The following is a 20854-nucleotide window of genomic DNA, read 5'->3' as shown; positions in this document are numbered from 1 at the left end:
GTCTGTGCAAAAACTGAGCCTGGGTTCTGTCAAGCCCAAAAAACTCTGTGAACTCTCCAAAACAAAGGCTCCTGCTACCTGTCAGCACTGAGCCCAAAGCACAGAAACAAGGCCTGGGCTTCTTGTGATCCAAGAAGCATCTGGGGCCTCCATTTCAGTGAGTTCCCTCTTCAACTCTTATATAATTCTTGAGGCATCAGACCTTAAAAGACACGTTACAACTCTTCCATGATTTAAACCAGAGATTTGATGTGAAATGTTGCCTTGTGTCCGTCAGTTTATAGGAGGGTGAAGGAAATAATTAACACTGAAAAGTCTCAGCAAGGAAGAGAAGGGCAAACAACAGGAACAAACCCATCTGTGCTGCAAACAAATGAGGACAAATTTCTTTTGGGATTCAGATACCGAAAGTCTCTTCTATCCACATATATATATACACAAAAAAATATATATGAAATATAATATAAATATATATAATATATATTTATATTTATATATATAATATAAATATATAATATATATATATATTTAAGTGTTACATATTTCCTCTGTATTTTCTAATGGAGGAAGCCCAATTTTCTTTGAGAGCTGGTTTGAACCACGATGCAGGTGAAGATTTAACTGCTTAGGAAGCACAGTCCACGTGTTTCCAAAATATCCCTTGCCTTGGGATGCTCTAGAATCCCACCCTGTGTTAACCTCCAGCCCTTCTTTTATGAGTGAATTGTAAAACTTTGCTCACTGAAACAAAATACTTCCTTCACAATCTTTCTGAGAAAACCCAGAGCTCCCAAATATTCCTTGGAATTGTTCTTTTCATTCCTTGCAATACTGATTGGAAAAAATAATGGGAAGTGTTCCTTCCAATTTTTCCCTTCTTGTCTTATCTATGGACTGACATCTTTGCACTGTCCAGAATTGCAGAGTTGAAGGAAAAAGTTGAATTTTAAAGCAATTTTCTCCAGAATAGATCTAAAAGTGCCACGTGTGAGCCCACCTGCACTCCACCTACTCTTAATTCCATGGGAATAAGGAGCATGTATGTCAGGAAAATTGAACACAGATAACTTTTTGCCTGTCCTGGATCATTCCTTCCAGTGGGATGTTCTGGACAGATAATGTCAGATCCACCATAAAAATTAATGGACCATAAAACCAAACATATCAGTCTCCCAGGCAGCTGCTCCCTCAGTATGTGCAAGTTTATTCTCTTTTAAAAGATGATTCCAAGGCAGATTGGATTTAATTTTAAATTATTTTTTAACACTGAAAATAATAGTTTCTTAATAATAATTTCTAAATTTTACTTAATTAATTAATTAAAACTTGATTTAAATGTAAATAAATTTAATTTTTAAGAAATAATTTTTAATTCTGTGTTGAATGCTGTAAAATGAAGCATTTTGTAAATGTGTGGTTTTGCTCCCATATTTCCCTCCTTTTACTGCTTACGAGGAGTGAAATGTCCAGAAAAGCAGTGGATGTCCCATTCCTGGAATTGTTCAACCCAAACCATTCCATGATTCCATGATATTGCAGCTTTTTACTGCAAGAACTTCTTAAATCAGGAAAAAAAGGAAGTCTGGGAATTTTTTTTATCTTTTGCTTTTTGCACTTGGTCGGGTTGAAAGCAACTCAAGGGTTTTTATTTCATTCACTTTGCACCAATTTTTGCTTTAATAATAATAATTACAGGCCAAAGGCAAACAGATGGCAAAGCAAGTTATGATTTTAATAGAATGTTTTACTTGAAATGGAAAACAATTCTCAACAAATTCAACATTTGGAATTAATCTGGGATTTGTAGGAATTCAGAAAAAATCCAAAAGAAATGTCAGTTCTTGTACTGACATCAAGGTCTGGCTTAATAAACCTCAACCCAATTAAGTGCAATGGCTCAGGAATGTGACTTTTAAGTCCGTTTGCTTGATCATTAATGTTTGGAAATGCTTGGAATAAGGGCTGCTGGATGCCCCTGTGCCAGAGCAGGATGGGAGCTGCGAAAAACCAACTTGGCATTTGTGTTTTCCCAGTCTAAGCAAAACAGATTTAAAGAAATACTATTCATTTCTAGGGAATAATTTAAATTTCTTTATGAATTATAGCTCCCTTTCTTACAATTATGCACAATCCACATCTTAAAGGATTTGAGTTTTTCATTACAGGGAATTCTGAAGAGAAAAAAATACATATTTTTCCGGAAATGTCAATTATTTAAGGAACAAAACAATGAGGAAGATTAAAATCTCCCTCAGTCCATGTTGCCAAAGTCTGGGAACCTGGATTCCACTGTTATAATTTTACAATTTATATTGATTTTAGACATGAGACTGAAAGGAAAAGCTTTTCTACTTGATATTTCAGGCAGGGAAAAGATAAATTAAAAATAAATACTTATGAAACAATCTGGCTTAGTCTGATGTAACAGAACAGGAAAAAAAGATTAAAAACTCTGTTAAAAACAGGGAATGTTGGTGCTTCACTGTGGAAAACTCTGGCTTTGTAAGGATGTCATTCCTTATTCAACAACCAAGTCAGTGTTGGTTTACTGTCATCAGTGAGACACATTTCGGCTCTTTTAAAGATTAGGGACAGATTTTTGAAGAAATCAAGTTTGACACAATCTCCAAATCTATTCCAGTGTCTTCCCATAACAATGACCAAGACATCATTCAATGCATGGAAAACTGAAGCACCTGTGGATCTTTAACAAAATAATCCAGGAAGGTCCAGATATTGCTAAACCAAGACTTGAACATCAAAGCAAGACATCTAAATTCAAGTTTCCCAAAGGAAATGTCTAATGAAGACATTTGCAACTGATCTATCTAGAAAATATTCTTGTATAGTGATATTTTCCAAAAGAACATAAGAAAGTGACTCCTGAATAGTTTTAGCTGCCCATTTGTAGGTCAATCATCCAGAGTCCTGGATTTCCAGCATTCAGAATCCTGGATTTCCTCAGTTGCTACTTCTCTACTCCAGATAAAGTACATGGAGCCAAATGAAAATGATTTTAATTTGGAAAATCTCCACAGAAGATGAAAAGCCCCCATGTTTGGGGCTTTTCTAAACTGACAGAAATGGTTCTGTAATACAATCATGGAGCTCCTGAGTGAGTTTTGGTCCTTCTTAAAGTCCAGTGTTGGACTAAATGGCCTCCAAATCCTGACAAATCTCTTCACATCACTTGGAAAAGAATGTGGCCAATGACAAATGTTTCTGACAGCTCCATTCCCATTACACAAGTCCAAGTCATATTTGGTTTAATTCAGAACAGATGATCCACTGATCACTCCTTTCTTCAGCTTTCAGACAGTGCCTCTGACACATCACCACCGACCAGGAAAACACACACCAGAGTCCAACCATGTGGTGTTTGCCCACGTGGCTTTGGAGATCACGTCCTGTTCTCTGGGAGAGCACACAGAGGCAGAACTGTCCTTCCTTTGGGTGACTTCACACCGAAGGGACCCCCTCAGACACCCACAGAATGGGCATCACAGCAAAAATTTATCCTCACTGTTGACTTCTGGCACAGCTCTGGTGTAACATCCAGACTTGTTCTCCTCTCTCGACCCTTACAACCCATTTCTGCTGTCTGACACCCTTTTTATGGATTGACCTATGATGAACAAACCTCGCAGGAAAACATGATCCCATCGGAGTTACCCCCAACAGCCCCTGTGCCATTGTTGAAACACTGTCATTGACTTCTCAGAGCAAGGTCTCTGGGTCAGTCTGACTTTCTCCTCTCTACCCAGACAACTCCTTTGTTCACACTTCCCAGATGTCCTGGCCTTGAACTGAACTCTGTTGAAGAAAAACTCAAAGATCAAAAATCTCCCAGCACAGTTCCAGAATTGAGAAGTCCTGAGCAGTGTTTTTTCTTTGTTTGCTGTTCCATCTCCTGGCACCACCAACATCAGCCTCCAACTGAATTCCATCCATCACAAACCACACACAAACTGAATGCAAGATGGGCTGGATTTGAGTCAGAATCATGGAATGGTTTGAGTTGGAAGGGACCTTCAAGATCATCTGGTCCCACCCCCTGCCATGGGCAGGGACACCTTCCATTAGACCAGGTTGCTCCAAGCCCTGTCCAACCTGACCTTGGACACTTCCAGGGCTGGGGCAGCCACAGCTTCTCTGGGCAGCCTGTGCCAGGGCCTCCCCACCCTCACAGGGAAGGATTCCTTCCCAATATCCCATCTAACCCTGCCCTCTGGCAGCGGGAATCATTCCCCCTTGTCCTGTCAGTCTAGGCCCTTGTCCAAAGTCCCTCTCCAGCCTTTCTGAGGATGGTACCTCTCCTGTGTGATTCCTGTGGGATGAGATCCCTCGTGGTCAGTGTCACCCCAACCCATAACAAACAGTTAACTAGAAACCCCACTAACGTGATAAGTAACACCATTCCAACACTTCCTCCTGGTGAACTCCGTGACACTTCTGCTGCTCAACACAAATATTTAGCAACATTCCAGCAGAATGGAATGACATATTTTAGGAGTAAAAATAGTTGTAAAAAAAAAAAAAAAAAAAGAAGCAATTTATAAACCAGATTCATTCATAATCAACCCTGCTTGGAGCCCAGAGTTTGTATCAAAGGAAAAGACTATCTCTGTGTGAAGGAGTTTTGCTTCCAGCCAGGGCAGGAACTGATAGATCCAACTGGATAATTGATGGAGTCAGGATACAACAACTAATCCCAGCAGACCGGATCAAATCAAGTGAAGCAAGTTTATCATTTTAAATACTTACTCCACAAAGAATTATGTTGTTCACAGAGCACTAAAGAAACGGCCACGGCCGATGGTTTTCCGAACAGACTTTCCAAGTGTTCCTCGGAGTAATACACTGATGTGCTCTGAATAAAGGAAATCTACCTCAGCTAATTAAAATAGAGCAGAAATTAAAACTGTGCTGTTGATGTTGAATTTTTATGTCTAAATTAAGCAACAAGGTGGTCATCTTGTAGTGGTTTTTTTTTTTAATATGGTGTGTTCCAACCAGCTAAGGAATCTCAAATTTAGGATCTCTGATCATTCTTATTCAATTTATTAGAATTTATTAGATGAAATTTTTTTATTCCCTTAGCTAGTTTGAAATATTTTAAGGATTCTGGAAAATTGGCCTGAAAATAAAGTTGAACTACTGAAAGGATTAAATATATGAACAACAGACAAAAGTCAACCAATTGGTCAAATCACACTTTGTTTAACATTAACTTGTTAAAACCCTGAAAACTCTCTGTAAATCACACAGGTTTTCTTCTACAAAGATAAACTTATTCTTAAGCTGAGCCACTGTGGTTGAAATTTTAAAAGGAGTGGGTTTGGTGCCCCAGACTTGGTCAAAAGCAACTATTTTAACAGAGGGGAGACAAAAAAGAGGAGTCATTTCCCAATTTCATATACTTCAATTGGTCTCAAAAGGTTTCCAAAAGCCTTGACCACCATTTGGGAACTTCTCCAAAATCCCATTTAACCCAGACAAGCAATCTGGAAACAGGTTTAAGTCATCAAGATTTACTGTCCAGTTTAACATAGAGGAAAGATTAATTAAATTAATGGCCTGAATTATGCACCTGCCATTAAGTGACCTGATCTCACCTACACGTGACTTGGGTTTTCCTGGGGATGAAGGGAGATCTCTCCACGTTGAACAGCTCAGGCTCTGCCAGGAGCAAGTGGCTGGTCTCAGGCATGGATTTCAGGATTTCAGTGAACCCAGTGTCAACCCATCCTGGGCACTGACAGCCCAACTGTACCAATCACTGAGGTTGGAAAAGATCTCCAGGATCAGCAAGTCCAACCTGTGACCAATCCCCACCTTGTCACCCAGCCCAGAGCACTGAGTGCTACATCCAGTTGTTCCATGGATGGATCCCCTCCAGGGATGGGGACTCCATCACCTCCTTGGGCAGTCCCTTCCAGGGCCTGACAGCCCTTTCCAGGAAGAAATTCCTTCTCATGTCCAACCTGAACCTCCCCTGGCACAGCTGGAGGCTGTTTCCTCTGGTCCTGTCCCTTGTTCCCCATGAGCAGAGCCCGACCCCCCCTGGCTCCATCCTCCTGTCAGGGAGTTGTGGAGAGGGAGAAGGTCCCCCCTGAGCCTCCTTTTCTCCAGGTTAAACATTCCCCAGATCCTTCCTGGGCTGGAATTTGTAACATGGAGCAGTGATTTCTGAGCACATGATGAAACCTCCCTAATATCTGAAATAACTGAGGTAGCACTGCTGGAGCCCAGGCAGAGAACAGGGATGGGCTGAGGGCAAACCTGCAGCACAAACAGGGCTCACATCACATGATGAGAAAAATCATAAATGAAGAGCACTAAAAAGAATAAACAAAACAAAAAAGAAATGATTTCTCTAGATTAGCCCAGCAAGATAGCTTTGTGATCACTGCTATTCTACAAGCTGAGATTTTATTACCAAAATCTCTAATAAGAGGCAGCTTAGACCTCTGCCTTCTATCAAGGTGGAGAAAATTATTTTTCCTTATATTTAAAAGATTATCATTTCGTATCTCATCTCTTCTTATTAAGTTTACAGCAATATTAAAACAAGATTTGGGTGAATAAAGAACATAATATACTCCAAAATAGAGCACATATTCTTTGGAGCATTATAAATGCTCCTGTCTGCTTGAATGGAATTTTAATGGAACAACCCACCTTCTTAGGAGAAAAATAAAAAAAAAAAAGATGACAGAAAATATTATCCTTTTCCAAAACCTTAATTAAACAATCTTGCTTTACAACTACCACAGATCACTCGAAGAACTGAGGGACTGTATCAAAGAAATACCTGTAAGAGATTAACAAATCACCTCTATTAATTCTTTCCACCAGTCAGAAGGTTTTTACAAATGGAAAGAAGTAATTTAAGAGGTGGAAAAAAAATCCTAATTCATATCAGTATTAAAATAAAGGCTGATTTTACCATCTCTCTGGACATTTTGCTACTTTTGATCAGCAAGGCAAAGAAAAACAAGTTTGTGGTGTGAGAAAGGTATCGGTGAAAGGCTCCATCAACCAGAGACACATTGAACTGGGAATGGGGAATTCTGAGCAGGAGACAGAAATAGTTGCCTGACATAATGTCTAAATCTCAAGGAGCACTAGGAAAAAGCCTCTGCTGCAAACACAGCCATATATTCTGTGCTCACAGCTGGAAGGAGCTGCTGGAATTCACTGTTTGCTCCCAAAGCAAATCTTCACCTGCGTCACTGCAGGGCTGAAAGGGGCACATTTGATCCTGTTATTATTGGGAAGCTGTTCCTTTATTGTCACACTTTGCCAAAAGCAGAAGTGACAAAAAAATACCATAAATATGAGATTTTGCTGCTGGAGACTTTGCTTACCTTTGCCTTCAGCAGAGATTGCTTTTTTCAGCATATAAAGACAAAAAAACCCCCAAACCACTGTGTTGATGGATGGGAGTTAATAATAATTAGTAGATAAGGAAAAACTTCTTAAACAAGTTGAACTGAAAGGCACCTGCAAACTTTCTCATGTCACCTCTTAGATGCTACACTGAGATCTTGGATGGGACAAAGCATTATCACAGTAAAATTGAAGGCATCAAAATTACAGCTGCTCTAAGGACTTCACATAAAAACAGAGCAAATTCCAGCAAATAACAATCACATCGTGACTGATGGGGAATTCAATATAAAACTGAGCATTTTCCAAGGAGATCTTTGTTCTTTTACTGAATAGTAAAGCAAAAATGGCTTTATAAACCTCAGACACAAAAAGTCTCAGTGAACTTTAGTGGACACAGAACAAAGGGCAGCCTTGCCCATAATTTCCTATATTCACATTTTAAACTGCAGATTAACAACAATTAATGACCTTTGATGACTAAAACATAAATATCTCCACAGCAAACCCTAAATACACTAAACCAACTTCATATCTGCTTTATCACCAGAGTAGCAACTCCTTTCTTCCACTCCTGATAATCCTGTTCCCTTTTCTGCTTCCTTCCTTTCCCCAAAAACCAATTAAATTCTGCCCTTAATCTACATATCAAACACACATATGTGTGTTATATACACATTTATATACATATAAACTAAATATTTTATTACACCTTTTTAGTTAGCAAGAATTAACACAAATTTCCCTTATAATATTAATATTAATTTTTTCAGAGATATTTCGTATTTTACTGATCCCCAAGTAGCAGGTTTTTCCCCTAAGCTTTTTTTAACCCATACATATCTGTAAGTTTTAGGGCACTTCACTGCTTTCAAATGAAATTTCTCCATTTTCTTTTGCTAAAATACCACCTTCTTTAGCAAACTAAGTTTTCAGACTAAGAGTGTTGTGGTTTTGACGAACTACTTTGAGGAACGAAGTGGAGACACCTCTTGTATGAGACACCGAATTAAAGAGCATGTGCACAAAAATCTTCAAACAAAACCAAAAAATCTTGTCATTAAAATGCTCCTACTTAAATATCTAACCACTCTTACTTTATCATAAATAGTGTTCCCATAAAAACTCTGTGTTTCCACAAAGACACTGATTTTACCTGAAATATCCACAAACAAATGTTGTTTCCAAACAATTCTTTTAATTTTTGCTCCTAAAAACAGGCTCAGACCTGCGAGACTTCAGTAGAATTTAGTCCAATTATTGAGGAAGTCTCAGTCAGAAATAATCATTTATTTTTTTCCAAATCCAATCAAGGAGTTTTCAGGTTCCAGCTGAATGATATTGCAGTTTTAATTTGATTATTTTTCTTCTGACAGCCGTTTTTCTGTTTGTGTTATTCCAATAATAAAAAAAAAATTGGAATTAATAGAACTCAAAGCCTTTCCAATCCTTCCTCTCTCTCCCAACCCCACAAGCACAAAGACTCTCACTCAGACCATCCCTGTCCCCACAAAAAATACTTTCCAGGGGTGACTTCGGAGCAGTTCATTTCTCCCACTTCAATTTCCTCCTCATTCCTTCCAGCTTCAGCAAATAGCTCAGAATCATCTTAATTCTACTGCCCTCTACTGCTGATAAATCAGGGATAGGGAAAAAACTTCCTACATTGTGTTAATTATTGCCTGAGCAACTTGAATAAAGAATTTTAGCATATTTAAATCTAGAACTTTTTAATTGAATGCATTATATGAAAATTAAAAATTGCAGAAGATTATTCTTTTCTCTGTCTTGGATAATATATTATAATTGAAGTGGTTAATATTGATGGAAACTACAAGATCTATTCCAAAGGCAATTAAAAAGCATATTCAGAAAATATATGTTTCTTTCCCAAAAAAATGACATCTGGAAAATGCACAAACAAAACAGAGCAGCAGCCAAGTTATTATGGAAATGTCAACAACATTTTTGTTTGTATAAATGAAAATTATAACTGAGTTATGGATTCAATTTGACCTTAAAAAACGTGGTGCCCTCACCACAAAATTGTGAATGTCTCAATAATGATCAGGGATGTAAACAGAGAGACAAAACCCAGATGTCAGTGTTGGTTTTGACTGTCCCACAGGTTTGTAGAGAATTTGGAAGGGGCTGCCAAGGCAGGTTTGGAATCCCCATCCCTGGGGGTGTCCAAGGAAGGCCTGGACGTGGCACTCGGTGCTCTAGGCTGGGTGACAAGGTGGGGATCGGTCACAGGTTGGACTTGATGGTCTTGGAGCTCTTTTCCACCCTCAGTGATTCTGGGATCTGTGATTTCCTCGACAAACCAACCTATTTTCATTTAAATTTGATCCAATCACAAATAAGATTCACTGGATTTTATGTGGAATTACCAGGATAGGGGGTTTTTCCCTCTGAACATTTGGAACCATTTCTTCCCCTTCTCCAGCCCTGCCAGATTTCTTGCCCTTCCCAAGACTCCAGCAGAGCCCAGACCCAGGACAGATGTTTCAGACAGAGGTGATGAGGTTGTTTCTCCTCCTGAGCTCCACCACAGGCTCTGTGGGGGTTAACCCAGACCTGCCCCAGACCCAGCTCCAACTCCTCCCAGGGCAGCACAGACAAACCCTGGCTGATCCACCCATCTCTCTATCCCAGCCTTCCAGGCCCAACCTCCCACCCTCAACTCTGCACTATTTTCTCCATCACAAGCAGCTTTCCAAGATATCTTTCACAGTCATGGATCTGCTCTCCTACAATCATTCCACACATGAGGATGCTTTCCCTTCTCCACAGTCTGAACCCTCCCAGCCCTTGGAGCTGCTGTAAAGCTCAGAGCATCAAGCTCAGAGGAGAAGGTCAGGAGAAGATAAAACAATCCCTGCTCCATTCAAATTCCTCAGAAAACAGCAGGAAAACCCGTAGGAACCAGATCCCCTCCCTCTCTCTGTACCTGTAACTCAGCAGTTACTCAGGGGTCTCACTGTACCTCTTTGATCACAAACTTCCCTGGGACAGACTTTTGTCTACGATCATATAAAATGCCAATTCTGCACATTTATTTCCTATACAGACAGATCCCACAAAAGCAGTTTACACTGACTGTTTTTTTCCTACATGCTCCTTTGTCCTGAGTTCTCCTGCTTTTTCTACCTTACCTACAGATCCTGCTCCAAGTGAACTAAATGCTGCAATTCCTGTTAATTTTTCAGTCACTCAGCAGGACAAATTGTCAGCTCTCCAGAATATGAACAATTCTATTTGAGATTTTAAAGTACATTAACTTTTCAATTTAAGAACTAAGGCTATTAGTTGAAGACCATTTGCCTGGTGTCATTTTAATTAATGCCTAAATTGGAGAAACACTGGTTGGGAGGATGAACAAAATGTCTGAAATGCAGGATCAAGGAATGGCCTTGGAATTGTCCTGTTCTACCTCTTTATATCCCTATCTTTGAACACTGTGGCAACACCTCACCTTGTGCAGGACACACACGAACATCTCCTGGGATGTTCCAAGGAAGAAAAGGATGGAGTTAGGGAGAAAGGAAGGCAGGTAATCAGAGCAGACAAATTAGAAAACTTCTGGTAATTCATAAGGATCAAACGCAAAGTCCAAAAAATTCCCACTATTCCGAGGTTTCGAGTGTTCGTTAATATAAAGTCTAATTATTTTTGCAGTTTGGTATTTTTATTAAACGTGCACTGAAATATGAAACTCCCAGCTAATAGAACACATGTGGAGGTAGACAGAGCTCTTTTTGGAATGATTTCATTATTCCATGGACAGTGATGCCAGAAAAATAAAATCTAAGTTCAGTGCAACTACCAGGACAGACAAAGGGGGGGGAAGTTAAAATCAAAGGGCAGAATTGTGCAGAGAAGCCAGGATTTAGTACCTGAACATCTGTGTCACCTTGGGGATTTTCCTGATAAAATTTCATGGTACATTTATGCCATTTTATGCCTTAGTTCACATGGAGTTTATAAATCTATGCTTTGCAGCCCCAGCTTCTTGTAAACCTTTCACTTGTGGTCGAGAGTGAAAAGCTCCAGCAGCAGCAGGACCAAACCTCACCTGGGCAGAGGGAACACTTACACCTGCTCAGTGCACAGAATACATGGAAAACAGCAGCCTGAGATGAATTTTCAAGGGGAATATTTAGTATCCAAGCTAAGATTTAGTGCCACTGATAAGTATATATTAATCAGCTTAAAACACTCAGTAAGTGCCACGATATTCCTTGTTATCAATATCCCCCAGAGTCCCTTGCTGGTGCATTAGAGTTCAAAACATGCAAGGAAAAGCCAATTTCCTGAAAAATAATGGACAGGTTGGAAAACTACAGGAGTTTTTCTTTGATCCCAGGTCCTGAACAGCTACTGGACTGTCCCGACTCAAGTTACCCTGCCCCAGATCCCTGACAGGTTTTTGTGCTCTTATCCTGCTCCCAGTGCCAAGGAAAATGGCTTCGTTTCAACTCCCCTTCTTCAACCACAAGCAGAGTTTAGTTTAACTCCTTCTCCTTTGCAGTTTTAGGAGCTCAGATAAACAAAGATCAGCTGATGAGCAGAAGCCACAGAGCTCATTTAGCACAGGGATCATGTGAGTGCTGCTCACCCACTTCAGGGCCCAAATTGCTGATGAAGCTTTCAGTAATTAATGCAGGAGGGAGCTAAACATCCCCTAAATATTTGCTTGCTCCTATTTTATGGTCCACTGAAAAAATAACCATTTCCCAGCAAATCCTTTTGGAGGAGTTTGAGGATTCCTGGGAATTTGCAGAGCCACCAGCTGAAGTGTGACAATACCTGGCTGGTGACACTCAAAACACAAAATGCAGCTGAGTTCAGGAAATAAAAACAAAAAACCAGCACTTCACTATTTGTTTCTTCAATGAAAGTTTAAAAGCAGAGCTCAGAGCACAGTTAGTTAAAAAAAACCACAAAAATTGGATGTTAAAGTGATTTTCTACATACACATGCACAGCCAACAACCACTTAGGCAGAACCAAGATTATCCCAAATATATATACTGTGTGATAGTGCAGATATAGATAACATGATGTTGATTTAAACAAAAAAAGGGCAATTAATCATGGTTTTCTTCCCTATCTGGTGTGCTCTCACACATTCTAACAATACACATATATCCATATATATGCACAGGCACACAAATTTACACTTGAATAGATATTTCAAGGAGAAAAATAAAGCTATTAGGTTTTAATTAAAAGTAAATTCAACTTAATCTACATGCCTCACTCAGAGAGACATAAAACCACCCAATATTTGTCTTGTAAGAAGGTGCAATTTGGGCAGCAATATTTCACCAAAAAAGAAAAAAGAACAGTAAGCACTAAACCAAAAGTTCTGACACACAGGAAAAATCACCTTCCCCAGTCCCACTTCTGCAGAAGTACTGCTGATGAAAACCTCAGTAAAGAAGACTTAAAAGTGGTTAATTTTGCTGTTTTTAAACCCCCACACAAATCCTGTATGTGGTCAAAAGTTCAGAGTGTTGGGAGCTTCCCTGAGTTCCAAACCTTCCTGATGTCAGACTGTTCAATGCAGGGCAGGACTCGAGTTCTCCCCAGATGTCTCACAACTTACTCATATTCAACAGGACCAAAAAAACCCATAGCAAGTGGCCTGGCTTGAAAGCTTCTCACAGGAAGGTTTTTGTGCTGTGGGTATTTTAAGAGAGCTCAACATTCAGGAAAGTGTGTCTGAGATCAAATGGGAGCAATTTTGCTGCCACCTGACATGGGAATTCTGCTAATTTAGCCCTTCAGTGACTCAGCACTCCAAGTAAAAGCTGCTTTTTCTTCTCTCATGTGTGCATAAGCACCTAATAAAGCCATTTTATCAGCAAGAACAAAAGCAGATGGGAAAGATCTGTTTCTCCCAAGCCTCTCCATGTAATGAAAAAAAGAACTGCTTAAAAATCAGCAATAAATGTGGGGTTCTGAGTCCACATCTGGCCATGGGGACAGTGGAGAACAGAGACAAGAACACACTGTACACACCAAAATCAATCCAGTTCCTAAATGCAGGGGGGGAGAGGCCAAAGACGAGGAGGGATAAAACAGAGGGATGAAATATGTTGCAGGAATGATGAAATAATACAAAGACTTTTTGTATTTAAAATATTTCATGTGCATGTCATCATTTTGCAAGCTGTTTATTTCAACAGATTTTCCTCCTTAAAACAGCCACTTACAATCTGGGATAATTCCAACAGCAACATTAAAGACCAAAGGAAATGCTGCTTAAACTCAGTTCTGTTCCTACCTGTCCATCCTGACCCACGTGAACTTGGTGTATCTGCAGGTTTCCCTGGAAAAAAAAGAGCATTGACAATAAATAAAACTTGGGAATTTAAAAAGAGTTGCTTTATGCTGAAAAAAGTCTGTTTCTCATCTTATTATTAAACAGCTTCAATATTAAGGAAACCTATTAATTTAGGAAGTCCTGAGGGTTGTTTTGGCAATCCAGCTCCAATCCCATAGTCAGCTCTGCATCCACAAGGGATAAACAGATCAAAAGCAGGGAAGTGTCTCAGCACCAGCATATTTTGCTTTTTGGAAGCTACTACATAATGCATTTTTATGTTAAGTTTCTCAGTATTGTTTCTGAGGTAAAATATTTGAGTTTCCTTATTTATATAAAACTGCAAATTTAAGTCAACCCCTTACTAAACTAGAATTAGAATTTAACACTTTTATATGTGTGGGGTGTTATTTACTAATTGTTTTTTGTTTTATAAAAATTCACTACCGAAGACTAACAATTCTATTACAGGAATTACATCTATCACAAAAAAATTCTCAATAATGGGAAGGATTTTAAAGGAAACTGTAGCTCCAAAGTCTAATAAGGAAATCTTTACAAAATGAAGTTTTTATTCGTATGCTCAGAGATGCCTTTCCAAAAGCACAATTGGATTAAGGAAAACCAGCTTCCCAAACAGTGAAATACCAGATTTCTTGGAGGGGAAAAAAAAAATCCCAGTTCTTTGATTTGCATGTTTTGGGCAGTGTCTCTTCCTGGCAGCTCCTGCTCTCATTTGAAGCTGTACATTGGAATAAATTAAAGCCCAGATGTTTTCAAATGCAGCCCTTGAAAGTCTTAGAGACACAAACAGCCGATGGACACAGGGGGTGCCTGAACCTCAGGACCAATCACAACAGGATCTGCTGAATCAGAATTTTTTTAGTGGTTTTTTTATCCAAAACTCCTTCAGTTTTATTGTAGCACACTTTGCATTCCTTCAGACCCAGAGTATTTTAATCCCTTTTTATTTCTCTCAAGACAAGCTCTTCAAAGGAGAAGCCTTTAACTCTAATATTTATAGAATATTTATGATAATATTTATTCTTCAAGAGCTGCCTGTGTTAACAATATTCCTTCACAAAGTGGTTTTATGAGATGTGATTTGGGTACTTTGGAAGTGGATTAAAATAACCCACATTCAGATATTCTTAACAGTGAGGAAAAACCTCTACAGGGAAATGGTACAGATTAAAACTGTTGTTTAACCTTATTTTTCTATTCCTTCTTTATTCAAACAAAGAACACAGAAATCTAACAGCAGTTTTAGCAATTAGGAGTATCTATACATTCTCAAATAACCAACAATTGCAGTCCCACACAGGTAAATCCACCTGGCTTTGAGAGCTGGTTTGCTTGAGTCAAAATTGGGGGGTTCAGGACTGAATTTATCCATTTCCATTCTACTGAACTATTTTTATGGAAAAAATCAAAGAGTGCAAACACTGCAGTGCTAAATTAGTTAGTCAGTAATGAAGGTAAGTTGGTTCTGCAAAATCTCTTTACTAGATGGTGGCTGGAATTTTCTCCAACTCCTGTTCAACAGTTCCCACGTGCAAAGGCACTGAGTATTCTGGACACATTTAGTTCATAAACCTAAACAAAATAATTTCATTTTAAAGGCAGTGCAAGCAGCTAAACTGATTTCCTCTAGTATTCTGTATTAAATTTCCAAAGACCATCAGCTTTATAGAGCAATCATTAGTGTAACACACACAGAGCTGGTCAAGGAGGATAAAAACCCCCAAATCCCAAAACAAACAAACACCCCCCCCCCCCCCAAAAAAAAAAAACAAACAGAGAGAAATAGCAGGTTGCATTTAACACCCTAAAGCACATTTCATTCTGGTTCCACCACATCCTCTCACTTTACTCAGATTTCAGAGGTGCAGTTTTGGACTCAGGGCCCCAAATGTGCTCCAGGACACCCAAACTTTTGCTCACCTCGCTGTCCTGTGTGATCTGGACCTGCTCCCCCTGGGGCACTTGGGCTATGTGGAGATGGCCCTGTGGGATCCACAACAAAAGAAAACACCAAGGAGCATCAGAGGAAAATCAGGACTAGAGGAAGCAGCTACTACCTTGCATCAGCACAGCTCAAGGTACAGAAGCAAAGTGTTTATTCAGTGAAAACCATTAAAAATAGCTGTAAAAAATAAAGTGCAACTGTATTTCCCCCTCCTTTTCTGTCAAACATAAGCAGAGTGACTTTGAGCAAAGAATGGTTCATTTTCACTGAAGGGGGAAGAAAACAGGCATAATAATAAATAACATTTATGCAGTGAATTTCTCTATGGCAAAGGATCTGTGCTTTTGACTGACACACAAAGCTTGGGGCTGACTTGGTGACTGAAACATTAATCCAATTTAAAGACCTTGCAAACTCAGTTCTTTAAACAGATACAGCAAGACTAAATATCCCTAAGAGTGAGGCATTCAAAGGCATCTAATTATCCATGGATTTGTGTACAGTCACACAGCTCTGCGGGATCCCAGACCATGCCAAGGACTCTCAAACTGCTGGGATTTTGGAAGAATTCATTAATTTGAACACAGTTACTGCCCTAATAGTGTTAATCATGTTAATACTTTACATTGCTGACCACAGTCCCCACTCCAGACTGGTACCAAGCCTGTCCTCTGATCCAAACAGGGATAGGAGTGGATGGAATTCCTTGTGTATCCTGACTAGCCCAGCCAAGTCTTTGCTCCTGTGATTTACCTGAGATTGGATTCTAAATAACCTCCTTGAGGGTTTCTAAGGCTTTGTGTTCATTTTAATATGCCTGCATGAGATTAAAGATAATCATTTGGAATTCTGTCAAAGGCTCTTCTGATTTTATAACACAAGAACAATTGCATGTGATTTTCAAAGACACACAGATCCCTCTATTTCAAACAGTTTCATTTCCTTTGGAAGGAAACCATCTATTTATAGGGAGAAAAAACACTCTGAAAGTCTCACTCTGACAATAGGGGCTGTATATAAAATTAGAGCACTGCCCAGTTTGTGTGCAGATTAAAATCACTTTCCCCTCCTTAACATGGAGCTCTCAGGGCTCCCAGGAAAAAGCCTGGAGCATTTGGGAGATCCATGTAGAGTGGGTTTAAGTATAAGGAATCCTTTCTGGCTGGAGGGACGGGGAGAAGGTGATTTTATTCACCTTTTTATGACCAAAAAAAACCTGCTCACTCATCTTTTGCAAACACAGAATCAGCCCTCAAGGACAGTCCTTCTGTAATACTGATTTTTTAATATATCTTATAAATAACTACTACATTACTAATGACTCTTAGCCTGATCTATATGTGTTATTCCACAGAACTGAAAAAAACAATGCCATTTTCTCCTGTTTCAACCTCTATATGTCTAAATTATGACATTGAAAATGGTTGTGGGTCACAGAGGATTTTTCCTGGATTCTACAAGCGATTTAAAGGATCATTAACGAGTCTGGAGCTTTTAATGAGGCAAATTTGCATCACTTACACCTATAAATGTAACCACTTTGTCTATTATATTCATGTATTTCATATAATTTTCCCTTCTACCTTGTCTTTCAAGACTTGAAAAATGGTTTACAGTCATCAATTATATCTCATAGAAAGATCCATCGAGGAGTCAAGAAGATTTAAAATCCACAGGGAAACCAAGAGACAAGGGAATTCCCATGGTAATACTGGAAAGTATGGCAAAAGTGAAGTGTGGAAGTGGAACTTTTGCACCCAGTTCCTGCAGAAAGAGCATTATTTCACTGAGGACACTTTTTTAAAATAATTTTAAATGAATTTTAATTGAAGTTTGAATTTCAAACAATCCTTGTATCAAACCATGGGACAGAGGGACTAAAGTGAAGGTGGGTTTTTTCAGAGGACACTAAAACCACGTACAGAAATAATCACAGCCTGAAATGTGTCTCAGGCTTAAAAAATGTCAATATTTATAACTTTTACTTATATACACGTAGCTAAACGAATACACATGTAAAGGTTCAGCCAACAGATGTTCAAAACCAGCTGAGAATGCAGTTTTAAAGAAAAATAAATAAATAAATGCATTTCTGTTGTGTAATTCACAGCTAAAATCAACTCTGGTGTGTAAACCCTACACTTTGTAGGGCTGCTGGTGTCATGGCAAGTGCAGGAAAACAGGTAAATTCTATAAAATAATGAAGGAGCATTTCTTTGCAATAACTGTGTGAGCAAATCCTGCAGGAAGAGTTTTGTCAAATAATTTTTTTTCCCCATAAGCCTCCGATGTTTATTTACCGAAAATCCTAAGTGAGGACAAGTTACTATTTAAAAATAAAACACTAAATTGCAACTGAAGCAAAGTTTGCAAGAAATTAGAGGGTTTCAATGGAGGGATTTAGAAAAAGCTGAGGACATACTACTTGGACTTGTCCATCCTCTCCTATCTGGTGGATCTGGACCTGCTGGGCGTTGGCCAGGGCGTAGTGAAGGGCCTGGGGCTGGTTCTGCTGGATCTCATTGGAAGCTGACACTGAACTCTGGGATCCCTCTGGAAAAAAGAGACAAAAATTCACCTTTATTACATGTGTACATCCCATCCCAGTGGCCACACAACTATCCACATCTAAAACCCATGGAAAACAAATTTAACCATCATTTATATTCATATTCTTCTGCATGTTCACTGCATAATGTGCATGTGCTACAAATTCCACAGGAATTCCAAAGGCTGGTTTGTCTCTGTGAAAGCTCTAATTGTGTTAATGATGTGAAATACAGAATTCCAACCACAGCACTTCTGCAGGAACTGAGGAAAACACAAAAATCCATGGTTTTGCTGCCTGTTGGACACACACCTTTAATACCTCACGTTTGATGAGCAGGTAACTACAGAATGTTTAGAATTCCTTAAATATGGTCTTGTTCTTACTGTGCAATTCCAGTATTTCCTGCACTGCTGTACAATGGAAGTTTGCTGTACAGAATTCTGGACGGGATTAACAAATTGGCCAAAAAGTCCTGGACTGAGTATAAAACCTGTCCCATCAACCAAATAAAAATGGGATCTGTTCCCATTCAGATGCTCCATTGCCAGTGTCAGGGGCACTGAAAGGAACAGATATTCATGAAATCCCAGAATGGCTTGGGTTGGAAGGGACCTTAAGGCTCATCTCATTCCATGGGCAGGGACACCTTCCACTAGCCCAGGTTGCTCCAAGCCCCGTCCAACCCGGCCTTGGACACTTCCAGGGATGGGGCAGCTTCTCTGGGCAACCTGTGCCAGGGCCTCTCCACCCTCACAGGGAAGAATTCCTTCCCAATATCCCATTTAATCCTGCTCTCCAGCAGTGGGAAGCCACTCCTGCCCCTCCAGGCCCTTGTCCAAAGCCCCTCTCCAGCTCTTTTGGAGCCCCTTTAGGCACTGGAAGGGGCTCTAAGATCTCCCTGGATCCTTCTCTCCTCCAGGCTGGACAAAGATCTTTACTAAGCCTCCGTCTTTCCCCTTTTCTCCCATTTTCATTACTTCTCATTTTCTGTGTTTTTTATTTTACAAAGGGCTAAGAAAGGCCACTGTGATGCAGCTGCTTCTCCAGGGCTCCCAAGAATCCATTCCCTCCTGATTTTGTCTTTCCATTGTGCTTCCCAGTCTCTCACTGTGTAATTGAATTGAATTGAACTCGACTTCTACCAAACCACAGTGTCCAAACACCTAATCCTTCATTTATAATGAGCATTTATTTTCTGATTAGGAAAATTATGCAAAGACTATCAAAGAAAAATGAGCTGCAGCAGATAAATATATACATTATACGCACATACTGAAATACATTTTTAACTGTAAATCCAAAAGTCCTTATTTGTAAGTCATTTTTTACTTCATAAGCCAGAAATTATGGTGTTTTTCAGAGGTGGGAAGAGGAGCCACAGCCTGAATAGAATCCCACTGTACATCTCACGTGGTCACCTATAAATAGATTCTACTTTGGCTTCACTGCAACAACCTCAGTTGGGTTTTTTTCTTTATTTTGTTGGATTTTTTGGTGTTTTTTAGTTCTTAGGAAGAAAGAAGAGAGAGGACTCACCAGTGTCTAAAAACAAAACATCCTTTCTGAGTATTGTTTTTCCCCTCTACATCTCTGAGCAGACAAAAGGAATATTTATCCCTTTTTAAACATTCCCCATTAAAAACAAACACAAACATGAGGAGCACACACAGCTTGAAGAGAGGATGTGTCAGCACTCAGAAATCACAGTCCTGTAAAGCATCGAGCCTCACATCTACAATTTTGATCTCTTAGAGCATCCCTGGCACAGAGAAGCCACAGCTGAGCTCCTGCTCTGAAATCTTCCACTAATTCCAAAGGGGTAAGTTCAACATGAACCAAATGGCTTTTGTAGTGCTACCTTATCCATGGCATTCCCAAAAACCCCTTACCCCACTCTGGCATTCCATGATTCTTTCATGTTTTCCATTTCTTTGCTGCTTGTGCTTATGAGTCAAAGAAAATTGAGGCTGAGTGTGCTGAGTGTGTCTTCTCAACCCAATGGTCAAGAATTGGCCAAATGATCCCACTGAAGTGGTTTCTTCTCAGTGCCAACCCTCCTCAGACACTGCTGAGCAAGGCTGGATTTCCCAAAGGTAATTTTTAACTATTTCAGGGATATGTGTTTAATTCTCAGCTAAAATCAGTTTTAAGACAAAGGCAAAACCTTTGGCCTTTTTAATTCATTCCTATTCTACTTCATATTTATCCGTTGAGCATCTGAGTTTTCATTTTCAAAGAATCACAGGTTGGAAAAGACCTTTAAGATCACCAAGTCCCACCATCAGCACCATGTTCACCACCATCTATGTCCCCAGGTGCCACATCCACGTGTTTCTTGAACAATTCCAAGGATGGGGACTCCACCACTGCCCTGGGCAGACTATTCCAATGCTGGACAAACCTCTCCTTTCCATGAAGAAATTTTTCCTGATATCCAACCTAAACCTTCCTTGAAGCAACTTGAGGCTGTTTCCTGTTGTCCTGTCACTTGTTCCCCGGGAGAAGGGACTGGCACCATTTTGGAAGTGGGTGTGACAGATTCTATGGCAGAGGGAATTCCTGCTCAGTGTCCTCATGGTTTGTACCGATAAAGTATTTTTCTAGTGCAG

The 20854-nt window shown here is 39.6% G+C and overlaps 1 protein-coding gene across 3 annotated transcripts in view; it reads right to left on the bottom strand.

Moving 5' to 3' along the window:
• BANP (BTG3 associated nuclear protein) overlaps positions 1 to 20854 on the bottom strand; it is a 115406-nt gene that overhangs the window by 39465 nt on the left and 55087 nt on the right. For 2 of the 3 annotated variants that reach the window (XM_064671013.1, XM_064671014.1), the window contains 3 exons: positions 18110 to 18247; positions 15670 to 15734; positions 13687 to 13731 (listed from right to left, as the gene is read on the bottom strand). In XM_064671013.1, coding sequence (XP_064527083.1) covers positions 13687 to 13731; positions 15670 to 15734; positions 18110 to 18247 — 248 coding nt within the window. The remainder of the gene's footprint in view (positions 1 to 13686; positions 13732 to 15669; positions 15735 to 18109; positions 18248 to 20854) is intronic. The other variant, XM_064671015.1, reaches the window with a different exon arrangement.

Source organism: Pseudopipra pipra, chromosome 14 (genome assembly GCF_036250125.1).
Source record: "Pseudopipra pipra isolate bDixPip1 chromosome 14, bDixPip1.hap1, whole genome shotgun sequence".
Classification (NCBI taxonomy): domain Eukaryota; kingdom Metazoa; phylum Chordata; class Aves; order Passeriformes; family Pipridae; genus Pseudopipra; species Pseudopipra pipra.
Note: the sequence above shows the minus strand (reverse complement) of the source record. Positions and strands in the feature narration are given on the sequence as shown.